Source organism: Prionailurus viverrinus, chromosome B4 (assembly GCF_022837055.1).
Source record: "Prionailurus viverrinus isolate Anna chromosome B4, UM_Priviv_1.0, whole genome shotgun sequence".
Lineage (NCBI taxonomy): Eukaryota > Metazoa > Chordata > Mammalia > Carnivora > Felidae > Prionailurus > Prionailurus viverrinus.
Genome location: NC_062567.1, coordinates 61,054,969 through 61,077,323, shown reverse-complemented (window position 1 = coordinate 61,077,323; position 22,355 = coordinate 61,054,969). Strand labels below are relative to the sequence as shown.

Here is a 22,355-nt window from a genome sequence, read left to right as displayed (position 1 = left end):
TTTTTTTACATCAACTATAGCTACCTGCAACAATGCAGATGAATCTTGTAAACATGTTAGCCAAAGAAGCCAAAGAAAAATGGTAGAACAACGTTAAAACCAGACTGAATACAATCTAATGTGAAAAACATTAATGTGGATAGAGAAATTACTTACTGAGGAAAGGAATATTCTACAAGAAGAAATAATGATCATGAATTTGCAACTAACACCAAAGTCTTATTAAAAGGAATGTCGTCACATACAAAGACAATTGACACATTCAGCCATGGTAGGAAATTTAATATACTACATTTTACAATTATAGAAAACAATACTCTGTTATTTACACACATATACTTTAGTAGTAAAAATATAATAAAATCATGGACAGAAACTGTTTTAAAAGCTGTTTAAAAAAAAAAAAAACTTCATGGTTGTGGTTGCCTCTACCAAGGGCAATAAAGAGAGTAAACCTATGTAGGTGTACAAAGGAGGCTTTAATTTTATCTGAAATGTTTTATGTCTTAAAGATATTTTACACAATATGATAAATAATAAATTTGAAAATTCTAGATTTATGATGCAAGGATTTTATATCATTCTATTTTATTTTTATGTATTTAAAATTTTTCATTATAAAACAGTAATGTACAAAAAGCAAAAACTAGTAGAAATGAAAGTAACTTCATAGGGGATAAATCACTGGATTCTACTCCTGAAATAGTTATTGTACTATATGCTAACTAACTTGGATGTAAATTACAAAATAAATAAATAAAATAAAATATCCCCCCCCCAAAAAAAAGAAATGAAAGTAACTTGATTTCAAAATACAAGCATTGTATTGTAAATTAAGAATTCTACAAATTTAGTAGAAAAAATAAGAACATAGATGAGTTGGGGCGGCTGGGTGGCTCAGTTGGTTAGGCGTCATGCTCGGCTCAGGTCATGATCTCATGGTTTGCGGGTTTCAGCCTCACATCGGGCTCCGTGCTGACAGCTCAGAGCCTGCAGCCTGCTTCAGATTTTGTGTCTACCTCTCTCTCTGCTCCTCCCCCACTCATGCTCTGTTTCTCTCTGTCTTAAAAATAAAAATAAACATAAAAAAAGAACATAGAAGAATTAATACTATCCATAAACAATCATATATGTCCACATAATATATTTGTGTGCATACACATATACATACATGGAGAGATATAGTTAGACAAACATGCATAATGGAGAGAACATTACATCTCTTAGAGAACATACATTCTCTAAATGTTTATAGAGCAAATACAAATTCAGTCATATATTTGGCCACAAAAACAACTCTTACAAATTTAAGTCAAAAAATAGTAAAATAGGCAAAGGATATGAATAGACAATTTAGGGAAATAGGCTATCCAGATAGCCAAGAGGTTCATGAAAAGATGTCAAATTTATAGTAAATAGAGAAATGCAAATTAAAGTAATAATGTACCACTTTTCACACATAAGATTTTCCAACATTCAAGAGTAGGTAGACTTTTAAAGCAGTGGTGAGTGAAAAACTAGATAAATCTATGACAAATACCACATATATAAATTAGAAATACAAGCATGTTAAAAGGACACATACATCAAAAGGGTACATACTAGACATTAGATTCCTGGATGATGGAGGATGTGATTGGGAAATGGAGATAATGAAAATGAAAAATTAAGTAAAATAAACCTATTGCCTGAGGGATGTAGAGAAATAGGGTAGATATAATAAATATGAAGTGTTATAGACTGTCTAGGAAACAATCTGACAGCATATGTTAACATGTCCTAGAAGCAGTGGAATATCATATATAGGAGAATGACTAAATAAATCATCCACACTGTGAAATGTTATATAGCCATGAAAGGAGCATTAGAACTATACTTGATGCTTTGAAGAATTTTGTAAGATATTATTGAGTTAAAGAGGGTACAGAAAAGAGTACACAGTGATGCCATTTTAGGAAACAATGATCACCCACCCCCCACAACCCTTTAAATGTGTATGTGTGTATGTTTGTGTGTGTGTATGTGTGTGTGTAAAAGCATAGAAAAAAATAAGAACATACACTAGATATTAGTGGGAGGAAGGAAGGGGAAAGGATCAGAGAGGGAAATTCATGAATGTAAAATTATATATAGGTGGGGATATTTGTAGTCAGAAATTTAAGTAAGGTTTATATTTATTTGTTTGTTTAAAGTATGAGGTTCTCAGATAGTTGGAATTTCAGGCCACATATGAGATATGTTGGTCATATGGGTCTTGGTTATTGCCTGCTCTGATAACCCTACTCTAGGCATATACAACCCTGGTTGTTATCTCCATGATTTGTACAATTTGTGCAGTCTTCATGGTCATAGTTCTTTCATGATTTCATTACACAAATAATTTTTAAGAAAAATCATGAAAAGTTTGCTGCATGAATAGATAAAACTTGTCAATTAACAGGCCCTAGCTCACTGTTTATTTAGGAATATGTAACAGAAATGTTAGGTATGTCTTAGGAATTAGAGAAAAACTTAGGACTTAGGAAAAACTTTTTTTGACATTTAGAATGCATTTTAGTAAATGAGGTATGCTGAGAAAAAAAATGTGAGGGAAGAGCCTCTGGTCCACAACTGAGTACACGCTAGGCTTTTAAATCTTACCAAGCTTATGTTGCAAATATTTATATTAAATGTACACCCTATTTATGAAAGGACTAAGTGCTAACAAACAGCATCAAATATTAGGAATCAGTATAGGTACCATGTAATTTACTATATTGTTTTGTATTTCAGATGCCTTTGGTGCTTCATGAAGAATATTTCCAGATATATCACAGACATTAAGCCTTTGCCTCCAAACATAAAAGACAGACTGATTAAAATAATGAGTACCCAGGGGCAGATAACAGATTCAAATATAAGTGAGGTAAGAGTATGTATATTTGTAAAGCAAGCATATTATATTTTACTATTTAGATATGGTTTCAGATTTTTAGAGCAATGGCATATAGTAGGTTAGTAATAATGGTTTTTTTTTTAGGTTTAGTAATAATTTCAAAATATAATAAAACATTGGGGTTCTTTTTTTCTCTGCATATAACCAAATGTTTATGTGTAATAGTTACTTAAAAATCTTCTCCCACCATTCTTTCATTTGCTTCCCTTGTCTTCATCATAACAGCACCCTTGATCTCTACATTTTTTAAAAGTTTTAAGCTTTTTGAACTATTATAGCTCAATAAGGCTGGAAAAAATTAAAATGCAGGGTGAATACACAAATGGCAAAAAAAAAAAAAAAACCCACAGTAAGAAATATATATTCTATTATGCCTCTGGTACACAAACCACATTTACATGTAACATACTGTGTGCAGTACACTTGAATATTTTCTATTTTGTTCTATTATGTCTTATTTCAATTTACAAAAATGTTGATCAGAGTCCACTACGTTGGTTTTATCCACTCATGGCTAACAATCAGCAGTTAAAAGCCACTCCTCTCAACTCATTCTTCTGGATACCTCCCTCCTGCTAACTAATGCTCACTCTCCCTCCTTACAGCTAAGCTAAAATTGGCTATTCTATAAGGCAGTAAGTATAGTAAAGGCCTCCAACCCGATTTGAAATCCTAGCTTTGCCACTCTCTAACACTGAGCGTCAGTGCCCTTAACTATAAAATGGGTTTGCAGCCATCATCACTGTCTTCGGAGACTCTAGTCTAGACTAGACTAGTCTACTATAGAAACTCTGGTTCTAACTACCAACTGCTGACTTTAGTACACATTCTGCCCAAAGCCCGGAATCAAAAGGGAACAAACTGTGGTGATAGCACTCCAGCACATGACTGTCCCTGTGACCTCTCTTTGTAATTGCACTTACATGTGCCATTAGTGTTTCTTTTAACAGCCTGAGGTACCTGTAATGCTTTGATTTCTTCATGTTAGCTTGCACTGGAACGTAGACATTTTAGTGTTGCAGTCTGCTTGACTCAATGGAGGTAGAATAATATCCCCAGGTTCTTACTGCCAGTGGTTCTGTGGATATATATAGTTTGTGTATGGCTTACAGAAGAAACATTATGAAACTACAGAAAATTGATGTTTTTCCTCATTTCCCCACTATCCCCATTTTGTTCTAACCCTTTAGCTTATATTGGAGTGGCTTAAATGTTCATTTTATGACCATCCTTAATATTCATTTAAACTTCATTTTACCTGAATAGGAAAGGGCTAAGGGGTGAATGAGATAGAGAAAAAACAGAAGTATGCTTTATTTAGTGCTCTCTCTCAAATCCCTGTCCTATAAAATGGAGTCCTGTTTATGAAATTATTCAAAAAGCCAGATCTAACATCTGTTGCAAAGTTGAATGCATCATTGGATGGCTCTTTTTGAAATATTTCCTAAATCTTTTTATAGTTAGATGGAGGAGGCCTTTCTAAACATGACAGCAAAGTTAGAAACCAAGAAGAAAACTATTGATGGATTTGATTACATAATAATATGAAATTTCTTACTGCAAGAAGAAAAAGAAACAAAGTCAAGTAACAAACTAGGAAAAATATTTGCAATACACATGTAATTCTATAGGTTTGTTATCTTGATAACAAACCAATAAGAAAAATCAAAACAAATACTAAAACAGAAGAATCAGGAAATACTCAAAGGAAAAAATATAAATCACTATCAGTGTATAAAAGTATATTTAACCTCATTAGTAATAAAAGTCACAGTTTGTCTTTCAGTTTGGCATTGCCAGAGACTTAAAAATAATAATACCCAGTGTTGACAATAGTGTGGGCAACAGTCACTTTGTCTCCTGTTGGTGGGAGTGTAAATTTATAAAAACCTTTTAGGAGGACAGTGTGGCATTAACTATCAAAAGTCCTAAAAATGTACTTACTGTGGACTCAAAAATTTTAGTCCTAGTATTTTTTCCAGTTTTATTGAGATATGATTGACATGTAACATTGTGTAGGTTTACAGCCTACAGCATAATGTGATGATTTGATACACTTACATATTGCAAAATGATTACCACAATAGGGTTATTTAGCATTTGCACTTACCGTTTACTTCTGACATGAATCCCAAGAAATAATAATCAGGAAAGTACACAGGTATGCTCATCATAATACCATTTATCATAATAGTTGACAGTTACATATAACACATAAGCGAGACACCTTTATTTGTCACAAAATATTCTACCAATTTTAATAAAGAGGGTATTGAGGTGCATACACACACACTCACACCCACACACACACACACACACACACACACACACAAACCAGAATTGGATCACACTCAAAGGGTTCAAACTCAGGCAGTCTGCCTCCAGAGGACATGTTCTTAATCACTATACTATATTGCCTCCTAACTCAGCCTAAATGTTCAACTGAAGTGTTTGTCAGTGTAGGATGCATTTAATACATTATGGTGCATTCATAAAATGGAATCGTATGCAACCACAATAAGTTGTTTTTGTAAAAAGTGCTCATCTTATATATAATCTGATCCCATTTTTCTTCAAAGTTGTTTTTTTTTTTAAGTCAAAAAACACCAAAACTAAAATGCTTTTCTCTGGGCATTGGTATGATGGGTAATTTTAGTTATAGTGGATAAAATCATAGCCTTTGGAATTGGAAAGACCTGGTTTTCAATCTTAGCTCTGCTTCTTTTTTGCTGTGTACTTTGTGTTACTATTTAAGCTCTGGATGCCTCAGTTCCCTCCTTTATAATATGGTAATGACGAATCTCTCAGGAGTGTTTATGTGTTTGAGAAAGAGAGAATACTAAATGGCATCATGTATATAATGTACTTAGTACTCTTCTTATTTTTATAATTTGTCTATATTGTCTAAATCTTTTCAGTAATAATACATTACTTTTACATTCAGAAAAGTAAAGTTAGTTCTACTTTGGAAAAAATAAAGTAAAAAGAACGCCCAAGAAAAGAGCTCAAAACCCTTTGAAATTGATTTGCTATATTTGTTGCTTTCAAGTAAACATTCAGAAATACTGGGTCTGCTTGTACTAGCTCCCAATAAGAATGAAGGAGGTAAATGTTGTAGATAAGTAATATTCATATCCTATAACCATTCAGTGTCTAAGTGATTAAAGACTCATACCTGCTGAGCAGAGGCATGTAGCCAGGATCTCTAATAATAGTCAAGATCTACTGAAAAAAGATAAGCACGTGCCACCACCTCGATCCTGCTTCTCAGGTCCCAGCAAAGACTTTGGGGATGCTAGAAGCTGCACCTCCAGTTAGAAGTGGGCTTGTATTTTTCCTGCCTTACATATGTGCCTCCACACAGATATGTCTTTGTATTCTTTGCTACATTTTCCATCCACCATTTATCTGATGGGACCACCAAAACACTGAATATGGAATAAACATTTATATTCATAGGAAAAATTAATTTTTAAATCATGTATTTTTTATAGATTTTACATCCTGAAGTCCAAACTCTAGATCTACGGAGCTGTGATATTTCAGATACTGCTCTCCTGCACCTGTGCAACTGCAGAAAGCTGAAGAAATTAAATTTAAGTTCCTCAAAAGAAAACAGAATTTCCATAACTTCAAAAGGTCTGTTTGTTAACACTGAATAAATTGGTAGACTATTCCTCATCTAGTATAATTTTGGAACAAAGAACGGGAAGGAGGGGTAGTAAATGTGTCAAAAGTGAGTACGAAGACATCAAAGAAACAGAAACTGTATTTATCAATAAAAATATTCAAACTAAAAGTGCCTGGGTGGCTCAGTCAGTTATATGTCTGACTTCAGCTCGGGTCATGATCTCACGGCTCATGGATTCGAGCCCCATGTTGGGCTCTGTGTTGGCAGCTCAGGGCCTGGACCTTGTTTCAGATTCTGTGTCTCCCTTGCTCTCTGCCCCTCCCCCACTCATGTATATATATATATATATATATATATATATATATATATATATATATATATGTGTGTGTGTGTGTGTGTGTATACACACACACACACACACACTCTCTCTCTCAAAAATAAACATTAAAAAAAATGTTTAATATTCAAACCAAGCGAAAGAATCCAAATTAGAGTTCCTGCTTATAATCTTTGCTGAAAGTTAAGAATACACTAAGTCACTACTTGCAATTTAAACATATTTAAAATAAACATGGATGGACACCTCTGTATTTTAAATATTTTTCCTGGTATAATAGAATAAGAAATGACCAGTTCATACTTTAAGGCTTTCTTGATGCAAAATTACAACAGAAAGTTAAATCATCATCAGAGTAAGGTTACTAAGCAGTCTGCTATCAGTCTGTACAATGCATAGTTTATTTTTTGTTTTTATGTCTTTTGATTAAAAAAAATTTTTTATTGGAGTAGGGTTGACATACAATGTTACAATAGTTTCAGTGGTACAAACTTAGTGATTAGACAAGCCTGTACATTATGCAAAGCTCACCACAAGTGTTGCTTCCCTCTGTCACCATGCAAGACCATTACAATACCATCAACTATATTCCCTACGCTGTACCTTTCATCCCCTACAATGCATAGTTTTTAATAGCCAGTCAGACTGCATTTTTCAGTGTCACTATTGCATGAATTACAGAGTTTTTGCCCTTTTTTTCTATCAATATAGAATTGTAACCTTTCCTTTCAATATAAGAAAGAGAGACTATCGATGGATGAATGGATAAAGAAGATGTGAGATATATATATATACATATATATATGTATATGTATATGTATATGTATATACACATACACACACACAATGGTATATATATACATATATATATGTATATATATATAATGGTATATATACCATTATACCATATACCAATGGTATATATATACACATACACACACACACACACAATGGTATTACTCAGCAATCAAAAAGAATGAAATCTTGCCATTCACAGCTATGTGGATGGAGCTAGAGGGTATTACGCTAAGCAAAATTAGAGAAAAACAAATATCACATGACTTCATTCATATGAGGACTTTAAGACACAGAACAGATGAACATAAGGGAAGGGAAGCAAAAATAATATAAAAACAGGGAGGGGATAAAAACATAAGAGACTCTTAAATATGGAGAACAAACAGAGGGTTACTAGAGGGGTTGTGGGAGGGGGAAGGGGCATTAAGGAATCTATTCCTGAAATCATTGTTGCACTATATGCTAACTAACTTGAATGTAAATTTTAAAAATAAATTAAATTAAAAAAAAAAGAGGGACTGATTTGTCTAGCTAGGTTTCTGGAAAGTTTTGTGAGTAGTTGGCTATATTTTGCAGTCATCTTGGTTAGCAAGTTAGGCTACCTATAATATTACAAAGAAGCTTAAGTTTTTTAAATGTTTACACAAATAGTAACTCACTAAAAAGAACTTTCATGCTGGACACTGATAAATAAAATAAAAGTTCTTTTGGGGGGTAAAAAAAATAAAAAATCGAAGTTCTTAAGATACAGAGAACAGTAAAAATGACCTACATATGAATTTACCATCTTCCCTTTTGTGTATTTTGCCCATAAAGCTATCTTTTAACACTGTTGTAATGTGTGTGCATGATGAAAGGGCCCAAGATTCCCAAAGTACTCTCTTATTTATGTGGCTCATTATCATGTACCAGTCTCCAATGTGCATTTACATCAGTTTAATTGGATTTAAGAGTCAAAGGGGGGAAGAGAGAGTGCAGAAACATATGTATGATTCCTAAGGATAACAATGAAAACTATTACCTAAGACATTGGGGCAATTTAACTTTTGATTTCCCTTCAGAGTCCACAAGAAAATTAACTTTATTACTTTAAAACTTTTAACAAAAAGATTTATCTACTATTTAATTGCCTGATTTGGTTCTGAATAACTTTTGGCTGTTTCCTAAAGGCAGATCTACTTGTCAACAATAAAACCTTGCCATTCATTACAGATATTCTGAATGATATACTACAGACTATGTAGAGAATTCCTGAAACTTTCCAAAAGAGTTTTAATAATGGCAGCATCACTGGAAAATAAGTATATCCTCACAGACGGACTACTTTGCAAAAGGCTAACATACAGTTGGATACATCAATACTGGTGACTGCTAAAATGAAAATCAGTCACATTTCTCATATATATGCATATATAGCTCACTGATACATAATTATGTTTCCCCTCAGGAATAAAAGCAGTGGCTTCCTCCTGTTCATACCTGCATGAAGCTTCTTTGAAAAGATGCTGCAATCTCACTGATGAAGGAGTCCTTGCTCTTGCACGTAACTGCCGGCTACTAAAGATAATTGATTTAGGTGGCTGTTTAGGTATTACTGATGTGTCCTTACATGCATTAGGAGAAAACTGCCCATTTTTGCAGTGTGTTGATTTCTCAGCTACGCAGGTAAATGAAATACAGACTTACTATATACAGACTGTATGTGTTTGCCCAGTGAACTTCCATGACTCATCAGAAAAGCATAATTAATTCTTTTGGTTGTTGTTGAATTTGTTGACTACCTCATGCTTCACTGTTTATATAATTGCAATATAATTTGGCACATTTCCCTCAATTATTTTAAGTAAGGGTGAAAAAGATAAGTGTGGCTAAAACACATGTTTGCTAAATGGAAGGCGATAAAACTATACATAAATGATTAATAATATTTAGAAAATTTTATTTCCATCTTTCCCATTTGTGTGCTGTGTTGCTTTTTCTCTTTGCTTAGGTGTCAGATGATGGGGTGGTTGCGCTTGTTAATGGACCTTGTGCCAAGAAATTAGAGGTAATTTTTAAATATCTATGAAGTTGGTGCTGACTAAATTCTTTATATTATCGTCAGAAATTATTTTTTGAATGTAGCAAACAACCAATGCCTTATAAATTAGGTGTTTCCATGGCATTATTTTGATTGGGTTTGCTTTGGGTTTTTGCCTCCACCTCTTTATTTCCAGAGTGAAGAAAAACAGTAAAGTTAGATAAAGCATGCTTCAAATAAAAACCCATTCTGCTTCTAACAAAAGGTCTCATTTTCCATAAGTTTTAGTTTCTAACACATTTAAGGATAATCTTATTATGGGTAAAGATTATGAAAGTTTATCAGTGTAAAAATTACATTCTTTAGAATCTTCATTGCCAGGACTACTTAGTCCCTTACTATTCTATTTTCTTAATATACATGAAGGGATTCAGAATATGCCAGTCACATAAAACTTATTTTGAGCTAACGATGTTTAAAAATCAACAGATGCAGGCGCCTGGGTGGCTTAGTCAGTTAAGCATCCGGCTCTAGATTTCGGTTCAGGTTGTGATCTCATGGTTAATGAGTTCGAGCCTCACATCAGGCTCTGTGCTCGCGGTGTGGAGCCTGCTTGTGATTCTCTCTCTCTCTCTCTCTCTCTCTCTCTCTCTCTCTCTCTAACCCTCCCCAGCTTGCTCTCTCACTTTCTCTCAAAGTAAATAAACTTTAAAAAAATCTACAAATGCAAAAAGAGGCTTTGTCTGAAACACACACACACACACACACACACACACACACACACACCATCTGCCTAAAAACAGAGACTTCCAAAAGCACTCAACTGCCTCGAACCCCTTTCAAGGAAGACTACCCAATACCAGGAAGATTGCTTCCATCACTGGAGGAATCAAATGAGAAATTACATAAACAAACATTATCACAAGACTGTCATACCTCCTTTACTCTCTAAAGGCCCATTTTGTTTTCCCTAAAAGTCATCTGTTTTTCTCTAAGTGTCCTATCTCCCCCTCCCTTTCTCCTGTTAAGATGATATATAAACTCAAAATCATAGCCATTTCTTTGAGCCACTTTCTTTGTGAGCTAGTGTGTGAATAAACTCTGTCTTTTCTCTTGCTAGTCTGTCTTTGTCAGTTTAATTCACAAGCTCCCAAAGATAGAACATAATAGAATAGAGAAAAAGGTTTCCTCCCCAACAGCTGCATTGTACAGCTATTTAAAAAGATCCTAAATTAGTGTGCAGCCCTTCCATTCAGTGACTGATGTGGCACCTATAACCTGTTTCTAAATATATTAAGAAGCCTTTTATCCCAGGATTTTGATTTCCGCCTTTCCCAGTTTATATTGGGGTTTTTTAAGTCTTATTTAATATAGATGTGCTTTATATTAATAAGCCACATCAAATGTTTTTTGGAAGTAAACAGGCTGTAAATGAATTATAAATGTTAATACTATCATAATAGAATAGCAGTGCCATGTTTTTGCCCAAATATTTCTCCTTGAGTTATTGCCCTGAGATAATTTTTTTGTTTTTATATCTGCATGCTGCTTGTATGTATGTGTGTTTGCATGTGTATGTGTATATATACATACATATAGCATATATATTTTTACAAATCCTTTGATTAACAAGTTACCGTATTTCTTATACCAAGTTCCAATATTCCAAATTGCATCCTAACTGTAGGGATAATAAACTCTGCCATAATGTTTACTGTTTGAAATACTAACATTTGTTGAGCACTTACTATATATTACATACTGTTGCCTTATATTCATTAGGTTATCTAATTCTTACAACAACATTATCCTATACTCATCATAATTTTTTTTAAGTTGAGAGAGAGAGAGAGCATGAGCAGGGGAGGGGATAGAGGGGGGCGGGGAGGGAGAGAGAGAGGGAGAGAGAGAGAATCTCAGTCAGGCTCTACACTCAGCACAGAGCCTGATGCAGGGCTTGATCCCATGACCCTGGGATCATGACCTGAGCCACAATCAAGAGTCAACACTCAACCAACTGAGCTACCCAGGAGCCCCCATCATCATTTTTGATAAAGTTCCCAAACAGTTAACACAGTTTACCCTTCCCAAATAAAACTACCAGGAAATTAGATGTTATGCAGTGATAGGAAACATACCGGCATATTTACTTCAGTGTTACAAAACTAGGAGCACCAACCTAAGCAGACTTAGGAAGAGATTCAGGAACCAATAAGTGTTGGCAATTATACTGCCATATCATTCAATTTTTCATATTTTCAAACTTACAAATCTTATTTCTTTAAGTGCCAAAATATTTCAATGGAAATATTTCTAAACTTTATTAGAAGTTGGGTCACCTGGGTGGCTCAGTCGGTTAAGCCTCTGACTTCAACTCAGGTCATAATCTCATGGTTCAAGCCTCACATTGGGCTCTGTGCTGACAGCTCAGAGCCTCAAACCCACTTCAGATTCTGGGTCTCCCTCTCTCTCTGCCTCACCCCGACTCACACTCTGTCTCTCTCTATCTCTTAAGAATGAATAAACATTAAAAAAATTTTTTTAAAGAAGGGGCACCTGGGTGTCTTAGTCGGTTAAGCATCCAACTTTGGCTCAGGTCATGATCTTGCAGTTCATGAGTTCGAGCTCTGAGTCGGGCTCTGGTGTGACAGCTCAGAGCCTGGAGCCTGCTTCGGATTCTGTGTCTCCCTCTCTCTCTGTTCCTCCCCTGCTCACGCGCTCTCTCTCTCTCTCTCTCTCTCTCTCTCTCTCTCTCTCTCAAAAATAAACATTAAAAAAAATTTTTTTTTTAATTTTTTAAAGAAGAACTTAAGTCCTTCCTTAAAGTAAATATACTTTGACTTTTGTCTGATAGCATCTAGTATTTTTGTGACCACAATTTCTGGCTCACTGAAACACAAACTTTTTCATCTTTTTTACTGATTTTTCTCTTGTGGGCAATATGTATTCCTACCTTTTATCACATGCTCTGTTTTAATCTCTTGCTTTTTATATGTTCTCTTCCTGGAAATTATATTATCAATGTTACTGAATTGTTTATAACTTGAAAATAAATTTGGGGATGCCTGGGTGGCTCAGTCAGTTGGGCATCCATCCTGCCCTTGATTTCAGCTCAGGTCATGATCTCATGGTCTGTGGGATTGAGCCCAGCATTGGGCTGTGGGCTGATAGCATGGCGCCTGCTTAGGATTCTCTTTCTCCCTCTCTCTCTCTGCCTCTCTCCTGCTCATGCTCACTCTCTCTCTCTCTTAAAATAAATATATAAGCTTTAAAAAAGAAATAAAGACAAGAAATTTGATTAAAACTCTAAGGACTTCAGGTACCTGGCTGGCTCAGTCAGTAGAGTATGCAACTCTTGATCTTAGTGTTATGAGTTCAAGCCCCACATTGGGAATAGAGCTTACTTAATTAAAAGAAAGAAAGAAAGAAAGAAAGAAAGAAAGAAAGAAAGAAAGAAAGAAAGAAAGAAAGAAAGAGAAAGAAAGAGAAAGAAAGAAAGAGAGAGAGAAAGAAAGAAAGAGAAAAAGAAAGAAAGAAAGAAAGAAAGAAAGAAAGAAAGAAAGAAAAAAATCTAACAACCTTTCCTAAAGACTGAAAAACAGTTATACAAACTTATGTGACAACATTTATTGAATGTCATGATTGTGTTTGAAATTTCTGTTGATTTAAGTTCCCAGTGGGCAGAGACCATTTTGTTCATCATTTTATCATCATTTTATCCCTATGTATTACTGCAGTTCCAGGCACATGATAGTACCTCAATAAATGTTATCATATTAACTCTATATTACAGTCATTTTGTAAGTTTCTACAGTCTTCATGGTTAAAAGTTTTTTTCCTGTAAAATTTCATTTATTCAACAATTATTTATTAAGCACTTGCTATGTTCTAGGCATTGGTGTATCAGAGAACAAAATCTGTTCATACAATGTATCATTCCTTACTTTAATCACTTTTTCTGTTATTGGTAATCCAGATTATTTCCAGTTTTTAACTGTTAGAAATAGTCATATGTTGGGGCTTACAAATTTTTTCTTCCATTGCTGTAACAAACTCCAAAAAGTGGAATCAGTGGGTCAATAGGTATGGATATTTTAATGCTCCTAAATTCATATTGTAAGATTGTTTCCTATAAAGGTTATGTTGTGAATTCACAATTTTGCCAAGACCCCAGTTTGCAACATTGAATCTTTTTTTTTTCTTAAATGCCTTAATATATTTTAAATGGTACCTGGGTGGAGCGCTATTCCTTCCATCTGTTCTCAAATTGTATTTCTTTGTCCGTATCTTTTGCCAATTTATATCATAGGCTACCTTTGCCAGTTTATAACAGAAAATGCTTTTTTCCTCAATTTTATGAGTTTTCGGTATACGCAGGTTTCCTTTACTTACACAATATGATTGATTAGAGTATGCACACCAACTTAATATCAACTTTTTGGAAGGAAAAAATATTAATGCCATAAATAAATGTGTCAACCATTATATAACCTTACTTCCAAAATTCTTTTTTTTAAGTTTGTTTGTTTGTTTGTTTGTTTAGAAAGAGAGACAGCATGAGTGAGGGAGGGGCAGAGAGAGACAGAGGGAGAGAGAGAATCCCAAGCAGGCTCTGCACTGTCAGCGCAGAGCCCAATGCGGGGCTCAAACTCACAAACTGTGAGATCATGACCTGAGCGGAAATCCAGAGTCAGGCAGTCATCCGACTGAGCCACCAGGGTGCCCCCTTACTTCCAAAATTCTTAAAATATTTTTTGCTGTGGTCAAATATACACAATGCAGACTTTACCACTTTAACCATTTTTAGTGTACAGTTCAGTGGAATTAAGCACATTCACATTATTGTGCTGCCAACACCACTATCCATTCCCAGATATTTTTCCTCATCCTACACTGAAACTCGTTACCCATTAAAATAGTAATTCCCTATTACCCCTTACCCCCAGCCTCTAACTATCTCTATTCTACTTTCTGTCTCGATGAATTGCCTATTCCAGATAACTCATATATAAGTGGATCATACAATATGTGTCCTTTTGTGTCTGACTTATTTCATTTAGCACAATGTTTGCAAGGTTTATCTCTGTTGTTGCACATATCAGAATTTCGTTCCTTTTAAGACTGAATAATATTTCATTGTAGATATATGGTATATTCATATATATATGCAGAAACATGTGCATGCTTATATATGAATATGTTTATATATGCATGCTTATGGGTGTGTATATATAAGTACATAAACATTTCGTTTATCCATTCACCTATCAATATTTGTTTCTACCTTTTCACTATTGTGAATACTGCTGCTATGAGCATAGGTATACAAAAATATGTTCGAGTCTTTGCTTTCAATTCTTTGGGCATTTACCTAGAAGTGAAATAGCTGGATTATATGGTAATGCTATGTTTAATTTTTTTAAGGAACTGTCATACTATTTTCATAGTGGCTGTACTATTTTATATTCCCACCACCAATGCAGAAGGATTCCAAATTAAAACATCAAACAAGGGGTATATAATATTTCAAACATATGAAAAAGTATAGAAAGTAATATTAACATAAACCTGTGGACCAAACACTTGAATTTTAACGTTTTCTTTTTTTTTTTAATTTATTTATTTATTTTGAAAGAGAGAGCATGAGCAGGGGAGGGGCAGAGAGAGAGGGAGAGGAGAATCCCAAGCAGGCTTCATGCTGTCAGCACAGAGCCCTCACGTGGGGATCGATCCCATGAACCATGAGATCATGACCTGGGCTAAAATCAAGAGCTGGATGCTTAACCGACTGAGCCACCCAGACACTCCTTGAATTTTAACATGTTCTGCACTTACTTCAGTTCCTTGTTAAAAATTATATGTTACCTGTAAAGTTCCCATGACATTCATTCTCCCTTTCTTCCTGCAGAAGTAACCACTATTCTAAAGATGCCTGTGTATTTATCCTTGTGTGTTTGCATACTTTATCTATATATGGATAGAAACATATAGATATAGATCTATAAACAAGATAGAGTATTGTCTTATGTTATAAATTTTCAAATGATAGCTTCATAATATATGTGTTCTATTACAATTTGCTTTTTTATTCAAAATTGTTTAATTTTTCAAGCTTTATTAAAGTATAATTTGCATACAATAAAATTTACCCATTTTAAGTGTAATGAAGTTTGATGAATTTTGGTAATTGTTATACAGCCTTGTAACCACAATTATATATAAAACATTCCATCATCCTAAAAAAGTTTTCTCCCATCCCTTTGCAATCGTTCCCTGCCATGCCTCCATCCCCAGGCAACCAGTGATTTACTTTGTCATTATAGTTTTGCCTTTTCTAGAATTTTATATAAATGGAGTCATGAAATACTGTTCTTTGTTTTTTACCTTTTTATTTTACTTCCTTCACTTAGCATAATGTTTTTGAGATTCATCCATGTTGTTGCATGTATTAATATTTCATTCCTTTTATTTATTCATTTTGCTGAGTAGTATTCCATAGTGTGGATATGACACAGTTTGTTCGGATATTCACTATTTGAGGGATATTTGGGTTGTTCTAATTTTGGACTGTTATGAATACTGCTATGAAGATTTGCATACAAATCTTTGTGTAGACATACATTTTCATTTTTCTTGGGTAAACACCTAGGAATGGAATTGCTAGATATAGAAAGTACACATTTGGCTTTAAAAAACACAACCATACAGGTTTCCAAAGTTTCTGAACTAACATTCTGTTTGAGATTTATGCCTATTAATACAAGGAGATATTTTTCATTTTAACTCTTTTTTCTGTCCCATTAATAAACCACCATTTGTTTATTCATTACTCACTTCTTTACTATTACAAATAATATTAAAATGAGCACATTTATAAGTTATTTCCTTGGGCACATATACAAGAGTAACTCTATGTATAATGGACACTTGCGGGTTGGTACTGCTGGGTTCTGGGGTATACTTGTCTTCAGCCTTAACAGATTTTGCCATATTGATTTAGAAAATGGTTGGGCACTTAACTTTTAAGTCATCTATACTTTCCAAATTACTACATACTTACATTAGTCCTTTCTATAGGATTTTTCTTGCAAGTAGATATTTCGTTCTTTTTGTTTGTTTGCTGTTTAAGTTTTATTTATTTGAGTAATCTCTACACCCAACATGGGGCTCAAACTCATGACCAAGAGATCAAGATGTGCATGCTCCTCCAACTGAGCCAGCCAGGCGCCCCTGGTTCTTTTTGTATCAGAGTATTTCCCATGCTTTTTCATACTGTCATCATAAATTTTTTTCTTTTAACTGTCCTTTCTTTATTTTTAAATAGGAAATTCATATGGGACATTGTGTGAATCTGACTGATGAAGCTGTAGAAGCTGTCCTCACTTGCTGTCCTCAGATACGTATATTACTCTTCCATGGATGCCCCCTAATAACAGGTTAGTATGATAGACTGCTTGGGTTCAAATCCTGGCTTCATCTTTTAATAACTGTGACCTTGAATAAATTACTCAACTCATTCCATTATTCACTTTCCTCATCTGTAAATGGACATGATAGTAGTAACTTGATCGTGAAAATTATCTGACAGCACTTTATATGGTGGCTAGCACATAGTAAAGGCTCAGTAAATGTTAGTCACGATGTTGGTGGTGCTGGTAATGCTAAGTGTTCAATAAGTGTTAACTATGGGGGCGCCTGGGTGGCTCAGTCAGTTGAGCATCTGACATCAGCTCAGGTCATGATCTCGCAGTGCGTGGGATCAAGCCCCACATTGGGCTTTGTGCTGACCATGCTTTAGATTCTCTATCCCCCTCTCTATCTGTCCCTCTACTGCTCACACTCTCTTTCTAAAATAAATAAACATTTTTAAAAATTAAAAAAATGTTAACTATGATGAGGATGATAGTGGTGGTACTAGTGTTGACATTAAACATGATGTTTTATGTAGACACAAAAAATTCAAGCTTGTAATATTACGTCTATTAAATATGCTAAATGACCTGTTGACTATAATCTCATCAAACTATAGCCAATGAGATTCAGAGCAATTTGGACTCAGGCTAATGTGATAGATACTTCGCTGAAGGAGAACAAAGTAGTCACAGGCCATTTGGCCTGTGGCTGGAAGCCATGACACTGGAAATAAAAGGTACAGCATAGGGGATATATAGCCAATGATGTTGTATGATGACAGATGGTGGCTGCACTTGTGGTGAGCAGAGCCGAGCATAACGTATTCAAAACAATTTGGATTCTTAGGCTAATGTGATACATCACTGAAGGAGAACAAAGTAGTCACAGCCCATTTGGCCTGTATAAGAGCCATGATACTGGAAATAAAAGGTATAGCATAGGGAATATAACCAATGATATTGTTGTGTGGTGACAGATGGTAGCCACATTTGTGGTGAGGATAGTATAACATGCAGAGATGTTGAATCACTATGTTGTACACCTGAAACTAATGTCACATTGTGTGTCAACTCTATTCAAATAGAAAAAAGATTTTTTAAGAAAAAATTTTACTAAAGATAGTAAAATATAAAGATTTTACCTTTAAGAATATTTTATTGTTTATAAAATATAATCACAATAATAGTAATATATAAGAACATACATTTTTAAATGGCAAAATGTCATTTTGGTATCACAATTTATATAAAATAATGAATAAAATATTTTGTTATTGTGAAAAAAAAAAGAGCCATGATAATATACATGACCATGTCTTGAAACCTTAGCACCTCAGCCATTTTGCATCACCTCTGCAATGGCCCACATACTACAATATAACCTGGACTTCACTTGTAAGTCAGCATTGATGCCCAGTCCTTCCATGTCATTTCTCTAGTTACAGTCTAAACAGTTATTCTCTGGGTTGAGTTATGATCCTAGAAGTCCTTTTAGCAACTTCTGTTCTTATGTTTGGACTGTGAATGTAAACCTAGCCGACAACAGGTTGTATGTGGTATCAGTGACATCTATAATGAAGACTAAATCTTATTTTTGGCCAAGACATTTCTCAAAAAACTAAGGCCAAAAAGGACATCAGGAACTGTTAACGGGCACCTGGGTGACTGAATTGGTTGAGCATCTGACTCGGTTTCAGCTCAGGTCATGATCCCAGGATTGTGGGATCGAGTCCCACATCAGGCTCTGTGCTGACAGCATGGAGCCTGCTTGGGATTCTCTCTCCCTCTGCCCCACTTCCCTGCTCACACTTGCTCTCTCTCTCTCTCTCTCTCTCCCAAATTAAAAAAAAGAAAGAAAAGAAGTGTTAACAGTGCTTACCTCCAGGAAAAGTTGTGGAGGGACAAGAGCAAGAAAAAGCCTATATACTATATACCCTTTGTACCTTTTGAATTTTGTATCATGTGGATGGTTATATCTATTAAAATTAGTAATAATAATTTTTAAAAGATCACTTAGAGCAAGAAAAACTCATGGGACTGAGTGCAGGGGATTGGTACCTGCGTACATTATCCTGGGGGTTGTGAGAAGGCAAACAGAGGTTCTCTGGTTATCAAATAAGGCAAAAAAAAAAATGTATTCTGACAAGTAGGCTCTTATTTTAAGGTAGAGAAGACCACAGAATATGGAATGTAATAACAGCAATCTTTGATAATCTTTCCAGAATAACAATCTAAGTGTGTAAATCTACCCCCTGAGCTATGTGTGCATTTGATCAATAGATTGAATAAGCAAGGGGTACTCATAGTCACTCTGTTTTCCTCACACTACTTTATTACAAATCTTCTCTAAAGAGCAGATTTTCCCTACTGCCAGATGAAATCCCAGGTGCCATTGGCTTTTCTTATCATTCTCAGAGAGTTAAAATGCCTCGTCATTTCTTATCACTGAAACCTCTCATTTCGGTAACTAAAACGTCTTCAATCCATGCAGTACTCTAAACAAGTTCAAGTGAAAGCTTTTGCTCCTCTGGTCAGCTCAGATTTGGCCTGCAGTGGATAAGCAGACATTGTTAGTTCCTCTCTTTTACCAGCCCTCAGTTTTCTTCCTACCCCCAGCTTGCCCACTGCAGTTTCTGATCCCACCGATGTTAGTACAGGGTGGGCCTGGGATAAGCAGGAACAGAGGGAAGGGAAAGAAAAGGCTTACTTATCAGTGCTACTGTGACTGAATATCAGCACTCCAGGCCTGTGGAGAGCTGATCTGTACTCTGTCAACAGTGGGGCACTTTTGAGGTTCTTCAGGGCCCACTTCCTACTACCCACCCCCATCACTGCATATATCTCCTATCTGCAGTTCTCTTGATTTAAGCCATGGTGCCTCTTCTGGCTAGTAGCTACTGTTTTCTTTCTCTATCCCCAGGAATCCAGCATATATCTTCACTCTTTCTCTGTTTCAGGTTTCCTAACTTATCTCAGTTGCTTTCATGAGCAGAATATAAGGCAAACCCATGGCAGCCCACCTCTGTCCACAGGAAACACATACTTTCAGCAATGAGAGTGTGGGTACTTCCCAACCCAGTCTTTAGCTGTATAGACTCTCACCATAGCTTTTTGTCCTTTATTTTTCTCAGATATGGGTCTGATATTGGTGTCCTGTGTCCCCCAAGCTCCAAGGGACATATCAGACTCACCGACTGATCTCCTTAGAATTTCCTCTCACTAGGCTTGAAGGGAAAAGCAAGCACCTCCAGGCTTCTTTCTAGAACTCCAGTCACAGCTGTCTTCAAAGAAATCCTTTCTTCAATTTCCTACTGTCCATCCCTTCTAACTTTAACACTTTCGTATCTTTGAATGGATGAAGTGCCATGGATTCCAAAATCAGATTTTAGCCAAGCATTTTCAAGTCATGTATACGTGGTCTGGAATCTCACTAGAATCAGAGAGTAGCTGGTAACTATAGTCCTGGAACATTAGCTGAAATAGTTCTATTTTAATGTTCTGTTATATTTGTCTCAGGATAACTTGGCTAGACAACATGTCATAAAATCAACTGTTGCTCATTTTACCCTCATTATCTTTCTGGTTACCCTGTGGATGCTCCTCTTTGATATTACCCCAAAACTCAGTAACTGGTAGTTTCTTAAAGGTTAATTGCAGTGTAGGAAATGAAAACATATTAATGAAATTTTTATATACTTACATTACAATCCATTGGTCTGTCTTGCATTTGATTAGATCTTTGATCTTTTACCCATACATGATTTTGTAATGTCATGCATTGGCAGTGTAGACAATATTGGTTCTGTTAGTAATACAGATCTTCCAATGTTGACACATTTCATGAGACAAAAAAAAAGTCACATTTGTTAATATCACCATTGGGTGGTTGTCAAGATCATAGTGGCAGCTACAAATTTTCCAAAATTCACTTGGATGCTAAAATTTTTCATTGCCAACAAATTCTGTCACATGTTTTCTTTGAAGTGACAGGTTCATTTCGCTCTTTTTCAAGAAATCGTCTGAGAAGCACCCAAGTCTGAATAACCTTAGGCTAACAGTCATTCTTTCAAATAAAAATGGTGCGCCATGAATAAAATGACTAGTTTAGCTCACAACCCTAAAAAGGTCTGACTGGAGGATCTGCAGACCACACTTTGAGAACCATTGCTTTACAGTAAAAAAAAACAGTTATCAGTTAACTTCAGCATTTGGAGCAGGAACAAATATCCCTTTCAAATCACTTCTTATATTTTCACGTGACTACTGGAAGTGAAAGTAGACATTAAAATGACAGAATTTCAAAATACTTGGGATAAAATAACTATAGTTTGACCTGGAAGATTATCTAGGCCAGCATTTACCAACTATGTTACTGTTACGTAAATGAACCAAAGATGACTTCTATGTTGTTTACTTCTTCACATCAAATTGGGACTGTTAGTTCAAAAGCCCACCAGCACTGAATCTTTGTTTATCCAATGGTTTTAAATACAGGCTAAGAAAGCAGATCTTGGGGGGCCTGGGTAGCTCAGTTGGTTGAGTGTCTGACTCTTGATTTCAGCTCAGGTCATGATCCCAGGGTCATAGGATCAAGCCCCTCATTGGGCTACACGCTGAATGAGGAGACTGCTTGGAATTCTTTCTCTCCCTCTGTCCTTCTCCCCAACTCACACACTCTCTCTAAAATAAAAAAAAATAAAGGGGGTACATGGGTGGTGCAGTCAGTTAAGCATCTGACTCTTTTGTTTTTAATTGTTTTAACATTTATTTATTTTTGAGAGAGAGACAGAATGTGAGCAAGGGAGGGGCAGAGAGAGAGGGAGACACAGAATCTGAAGCAGCCTCCAGGCTCTGAGCTGTCAGCACAGAGCCCAACGCAGGACTCAAACTCAGGAATTGTGAGATCGTGACCTGAGCCGAAGTTGGATGCTTAACTGACTGCGCCACACAGGCGCCCCAAGTGGCCAACTCTTGATCTCAGCTCAGGTCCTGATTTCACAGTTCGTGAGTTTAAGCCCCACATCAGATTCTGTGCTGATGGCGTAAAGCCTGCTTGGGATTCTGTCTCTCCTTCTCTCTTCCCCTCCCCCTGCTTGTGCTATCTAATCTTTCTCAAAATAAATAAATAAACTTAAATTTTAAAACAATTAAAAAATTAATAAATAAAATAAAAAAAAATAAAATAAATTTTTAAAAGAAGAAGATTTTTAGCCATCCAGAAC

The 22,355-nt window shown here is 35.4% G+C and overlaps 1 protein-coding gene across 3 annotated transcripts in view; it reads left to right on the top strand.

The window, feature by feature from the left end:
• AMN1 (antagonist of mitotic exit network 1 homolog) overlaps window positions 1–22,355 on the top strand; it is a 55,060-nt gene that overhangs the window by 20,719 nt on the left and 11,986 nt on the right. For all 3 annotated transcript variants that reach the window (XR_007154254.1, XM_047868647.1, XM_047868648.1), the window contains exons 2-6: window positions 2,773–2,905; window positions 6,430–6,574; window positions 9,149–9,366; window positions 9,692–9,748; window positions 17,046–17,157. Coding sequence is in view for 2 of the 3 variants with exons in the window: in XM_047868647.1 (XP_047724603.1) it covers window positions 2,773–2,905; window positions 6,430–6,574; window positions 9,149–9,366; window positions 9,692–9,748; window positions 17,046–17,157 (665 nt within the window). In the remaining variant the exon portion in view is untranslated. The remainder of the gene's footprint in view (window positions 1–2,772; window positions 2,906–6,429; window positions 6,575–9,148; window positions 9,367–9,691; window positions 9,749–17,045; window positions 17,158–22,355) is intronic.